Source organism: Amblyomma mixtum, chromosome 2, assembly GCF_055824585.1.
Source record: "Amblyomma mixtum isolate Tamu chromosome 2, ASM5582458v1, whole genome shotgun sequence".
In the NCBI taxonomy this organism is placed as follows: domain Eukaryota; kingdom Metazoa; phylum Arthropoda; class Arachnida; order Ixodida; family Ixodidae; genus Amblyomma; species Amblyomma mixtum.
Genome location: NC_143013.1, coordinates 17,636,570 through 17,642,569, shown reverse-complemented (window position 1 = coordinate 17,642,569; position 6,000 = coordinate 17,636,570). Strand labels below are relative to the sequence as shown.

The 6,000-nt window shown below is 44.2% G+C and overlaps 1 protein-coding gene across 6 annotated transcripts in view; it reads right to left on the bottom strand.

Moving 5' to 3' along the window:
• Positions 1–1,814: 1,814 nt before the first annotated feature.
• The window catches only part of Zw (glucose-6-phosphate 1-dehydrogenase Zw), a 43,854-nt gene continuing 39,668 nt past the window's right edge, over positions 1,815–6,000 (bottom strand). For all 6 annotated transcript variants that reach the window (XM_089570660.1, XM_089570661.1, XM_089570663.1 and 3 more), the window contains 4 exons: positions 5,175–5,391; positions 3,501–3,706; positions 2,857–3,026; positions 1,815–2,032 (listed from right to left, as the gene is read on the bottom strand). In XM_089570660.1, coding sequence (XP_089426786.1) covers positions 1,951–2,032; positions 2,857–3,026; positions 3,501–3,706; positions 5,175–5,391 — 675 coding nt within the window. In that variant the 3' untranslated portion in view covers positions 1,815–1,950. The remainder of the gene's footprint in view (positions 2,033–2,856; positions 3,027–3,500; positions 3,707–5,174; positions 5,392–6,000) is intronic.

The following is a 6,000-nucleotide window of genomic DNA, read 5'->3' as shown; positions in this document are numbered from 1 at the left end:
CCTGAGCAACTCAAGCTGCCATGCATGAATGTAGGCAGTTTCAGTTATAACGCCATTCGCCTAGAAAAAATCTTTTGTCCAGCTGCAACTATAAACAGATTTTTCTCTATGATATGCTTGTGGCATGATAAGCTCTAGCATCAGTAGCTCCATGTTTAGGTTAACACAATACATCCACGTTTCCAATTTTTTTAGAATGCTGCAAGTCCTCATTTAAGGGAGTACCCATTAGCAACCACTTTAACACAGCCATTAATTAGTCTACAAAGGAACTAACTACGATAACGACTCGGACTAGTTGGTAGTGAAACATTGCAAGAGCTAATGAGCACAGGAGGACCAGCAACACTCATCCCATGCACAGGGTGCAGCAGGTATTTGAGAACAAAGTTATGTCCTCATGGAAACAGACACAGAGGCTACAGATAGAGCATTTGTGTTCTTTTACCATTTTGTACAAGTGACCATACACACAGTGAAGGACGTCATTCAATGAAGTAGCCATCAGCAGCAATAACAGACTCTACACACCGTCGAAACCGACTGTAGGCAGTGAAGAGATGCGTCTTTGGAATGTAAGAAGTTGTGTCAACAGCTCCTCTGAGAGCTGCAGTGGTGTTTTGTAAGTGCCTGTTGGACTCCCTCTCAGCCACGCCCCATACGCAGTAGTCCATTGAGTCGACATGTGGGGAGCTACGAGGCCACGTTTGGAGCAACATGGTCATGGGAGATTTTCAGCCATCCATTCTTGAGTTGTACAGGCTGTGCGGGATGGTGCAGAGTCCGGGTGAAAACATATGGCCTCCCCTGTGCTATAATTATTCCGGGACTAAGAAGAAAATTTAAGAAAAAAGCGTCCTGGCCTATGCCACTGGGTACAATAGGCTTTCCCCTGTGCTACAGCAGTAATCCAGGGCTTCAAAATTGTGTTCAATACCTCAGTGTAAGCAACAGCATTGACTCTGGAGTTTGTTCAGGAGGCATTTGGCCATGGTTCAGCAGCTTTCCTTGGTTTTGTCTGAGAACTGCCCTCTTCACATAACGACTTGTACAGAAGGCCCTCATGAACGACACGGCTGGTAGTGGCCTCATCAATCTCCAACCCCTTGGTAAGGGCCCTCATCAATTTCTGACCATCCTCAATTATGATGCGACTGATGAATTCCAGCATCCAGAGAGTGTTACAGCGCCGACAATGTCATTTCCTGGGCGAGACAGCATCCACATCAACCTGGCAACCTCAAATTCTTTCCATACTTTAAAAACGAATGACCCAGCAAGCATCAAGAATGTAGTCGTCTCTGAATCCGAGTTGCCTGCAGCCAAGGAGATGATGACAGCATGTTCCTCCATTTCCCAAGTTATCCGAATTCTAACACACTTACCTGCAGCAAAAAAGTATCTGTAATTATGATGTACAGGATGGTGTGCCATCTTTAATGAATGATCTCAAATACCTGCCGCACCCTGTATTTGTCTTCTGTCGGTCTCTCCATGCTATGTTACAGAGGAATGCTTAGAACTGCTGCAGTTGACGAAAAAATCAGCTTAAATTGCAAAGAATTTTTCAACTATAAATTTCTGAGGAAGCTGTTTAGCATTCCTTTGTAGCCTTATGCTGCACTTCAGTGCATTCGAATTAATAATTACTCCCTTGATAGAGACATGCTCCATGTCTAAGGATTTCCCTAGACACAGTGGACCTCAAGAGGTACATAGGTAATGAAGTGGGATGACTGAAAAGGACATATAGTTAGTGAATATTTTATTGAAATACAACAGCAAGTGGCTTCGGTGAATGAGAAAGCCAAAGCTGAATGTTTAGATGTTTATTTTGAAAAACGTTTAAAGCAGTACATCTTGTTCTTTCACTGCTTTTCTTTCGTAAACAATGTTTTTTCTTTTTTTTCTCAGATGTACACTGGAATTATAAATAAACAGGGATGGAATTTAAGCTTTAGTCCAACGATATGTGCCATAGAATTTGAAGCCCACTCTTTTCCAGAGATCATCAGCCTCCTTGAAGCCTCGGCTGGAAGATAAAAAGAAAGTTGACCACTTTTAGCCAAGATGACACAGCGGCAGTACTGGGGGCCAGAAAAGCAGCACCAAATGCTAGTAAGCAGTCAGCCCCAATTAAAATCTTATGGCTATGTTGACTGTGCAAGTGACTAGCAACAAACTCTCCATACTTGCAACAAGCTGCTGGCTTTTGCAAATGTGTGCTGAAACATAGCATGTTACAGCAGAAAATACATATTCTGAGGACCTCACAAGGCTAACAAAAATGATAAATTTACTGTAGCACCAGCTACTTCACATTTTTAAATTTTATTTTTATAGATACTGCAGTTTTTTGACAAGACCTTAGCAGGGTAAGCATACAATATACAAGCAAATAAGAGTTGGAAACAACAAACATGTCATTAGTGGCACCTTACAAACAGCACATTCTCAGTCAGCAATGGCTGAGTTGAAGGGCACCTCTGAAACCTCTTCGACTCAATTACAGCACTTATGCACTGCACCTAATTCCTTCATTTCCTGGCTACATTTAGGTTATCTAATGGTTCATACAAACAGCTCTTGGAGATGGGAAGTGTCTCTACAGCATGGTGTCAATGGCACTATGGATCACCCCTGGAGTTTCAGCAATCCGAAAAGCAAAAGTGAAAGTGGTTTGCAATAAGGGACCACTCTTTCTTGTCAGAGTGGCTCCAGGAAGACAGCCAGACCTACCAACTTTGTTCGGTGTGTCTGAAAACTCAGCTAGGCAAAGCTGCTCTAACACATAGTCGCACTGTTTCGTGAAGTGGCCCATGCATGCTGCCAGCAAACGATGGCCCGGCAACATACCTGCCATACTCGTAAGGCACTGGCTTGGGCTTTTCTCGGTCTATCTGGTGCAGCAGGGGCGTAAAAATCCGCCACGCCTCTGCCAGTTCGTCGCTGCGCACGAAATGCACCTGGCTGCCATAGCAAACATCCAAAATGAGCCGCTCGTAGGCATCTGGCATGGTCATACCCTACAAGAACAAGTGGGACACATCGTGGTCAGTTAGATCATTCGAAAACTTCGCAGAAATGTGACATTTTTAAGTCTCTGTTGATGCACAACTAAGGGAATGGCAAAGCCAATGGAAAGACACTGTAAAAGACACTGGAAAACGCTAGGTATCTATAAATGAAACAGTGACTAATAAAATTTAAACAGACTAAAACTACAGCAAAAGCAGCCGTGGCCTTCCTTTTCTTCCTGAAGAAACATCTTCACAGACTGCTTGCAAAGATGAGTTAAAGCAAAAGGAGGCTGGAAGGGAAGTGCCAGTTTCCCCGAGCCTCTGCAAATGTGAATGCAAACGTAAATGTTGCAATGCATAGGCTAAGAAAATACCCTTTTTTTTTTGGTATTAACTGTAGGCGTCCCTTCGTTCTCCAAAGGTGACATTCAAGAAACAGAGAGCAAGAGAGACAGAGAAAAAAAGAAAAGTGGCAGGAACCTTGTAGCGGCTGCCATAGGTGAGGTCCAGCTCCGTCTCCTCAATGTCGAAAGCCATGCCGGGTTTCTTGGCCATGAATTTGACATAGATGGCCTCACCAGGCTGCACCCTAAGCACCAGCTCGTTGCGCTTGCTTTCACCGCCAAAGATGTCACCTGGCACGTCCTTGTACTGGATGCGCACCTCTGCCTTGCGCTCATTCAGGGCTGCACAAGACACAGCACGCAGCGATGCAGCAAGGGATGCAAGACGAAAAGTGCATGCAACATTCCAAAGAGCTTGGCTCCTGAAAAGATGGGGCCTAGACATTTGCACTATCTTGGATGCCTAACTTCAACCTCATTGCTGAAAAGGAAGCAACAGTTGAAGCGGAACTTCCAGTTATGCAATATATACGGCTTAGAGTGAATTATGTAAAGAGTAGGGTGCTGACCTAACGCATCTAGATTGTGCCTCTTCTGTTGGCTTAGGTTAAGAGCTTATCCAGTACACATAAAAGCAATTAGCTACTATTTCACAGCAGTTGGTGGTTAAAAATAAAATAAAACAAAGCCACAGGAGCCTTCTCATGGCCAAGAAGATGAGAATTTGGGTAGCTACTTAAAATCTAAGCAATCATGACAGTATGGCCTGAGCACTTCTGCAGAGTAAGTTGGCGAGTGGCTATTTGTCACAATGAAGGCAAGAGGAGGCTGTTTCATTTCTGAGCTGCTGCACAAGCACATTGAGGAATTTTGAAGCAAACTTGTTTCTCTCTACAACAGAATACACAGGGTCAGCTAGCACTTTGCCCAATCAAAGGCACACACATGTACTATATACTCAACAAATGAAACGCAATCCAACTGAAACACGAACAACAAAATGAGATCTTAGTGAGAGAGGAAGCTAACTTCACTATGGAGATGCAAAAGATTTTCCTTCAGAAGTGTTAATCAACCCTGCTTGTACTTCCTTCCGTAGAGCTAGTATGGTTCATGTATTTGGTTGGCACTTCAGTTTTCTTGTTCGCATTACTGTACATGAACATGTGCAAATGCATACACACACGTAAGACCTCATGTGCTCAAGAGAAACACCGTTGCACATAAAAACGAATGAAGCTTTCACTTGCTCAAGAGACTGGCTTTCCTGGTAAAACTTGGCCCACAAATGGTAACAATGAAAGAAGCTGAAAGCTGTGTTTACGTGGTGTGACAACAGCTTCACTGCCAGTTGTTACAGAGTCATGGTCACATGGGATCGAAGCCACGTGACCCCTTTGTTTACTGCCTATAATAGATACTTCATAACATTCGATCATAACCCTCTAACAGACTATGCTGTAAAAATTAAAAAAAAAAAGTGTTTATAATGTTAGAATTTAACAACACAAAAGAAAAAAAATGGCTGAGGTTTAACTTGGTTAAGCCTGGACAATGCGAAGCATCATCGTGTCGCGTAATTTGGAGGCGCACAACCACAGCGACGGTGCGAGGTGGGCCCCCGTTTCTCCACTGTCGTGACGTCATCGTGTCACGTGGTGTGACGTCATGTATCACGTGATTTGGAGGCGCAAAACCACGGTGAAGGGCTGAAGTGGTAGCTAAAGTAGTATGCTTCGCATAAAAAAAGCTCTAGCGGCCCCACAAAGAATGCGCAAAGAAGAGCAATGGGAAGTCCGGTCTTTCGTACCCTTGCCACAGCGCAGGATGAAAGGCACCCCTTCCCACCGCTCGTTGTTGATGTAGACCACTGCAGTGGCGTAGGTGGCAGTGCGGGAGTTTGGAGGCACCGTGGGGTCGTCCAGGTAGCCCTGGGCCTCTTCCCCGGTGCCACCAGGCTTGCCCACATACTGGCCCAGCACCACGTCATTCATGGCCACCGGCGGGACGCACTTGAGCACCTTCACCTGCGCACAGCGTAGGGGGACAGTCACACCAACACTGCTCCTCCCATTGGCCCTCGGGGTTACTGGAGTCGTGCACTTCGGCAACCGCATTACAAGTGAAGACTGGTGGCAAAGCACTGCCCTTCGATATAACAATGTTAAAGTGGACTGCATTCCCCCATGATTGCTTTGACTTATACAATACAGAAAGCATTTTAATTGGGGAACCACCGCTAACTTGCGCACTTTGAGACGTCAGAATGTTATAAGAAAAATTCCACTCTTCCCACCCAGGTCAGGGAAAAAAAATTTTATACTGGTGTAGAGGTAAAACTGCTGCTCCCTGGAGCAGACAATATTACTGCCTTAAAAAAATGCCTGTAACTTAACCTGTCATAAAACCAATATAACATTTTTGTAACACCACATTCACAGACAGCGACAATCAGAAGTATAACAGACAAAAAGAGGTATTAAGGACGCAGAGGAAATAAACAAATACAAATTAACAAAGAAAGCTACAGTGCAAACAATTTAGGCATACCAAAATTCTTTTTTTTTTAATCGAGCTGTTTGCCATAAGGCATAATGAAAAAGGAAAGAAAGTTATAAAAAGGAGTGCAAACAAGC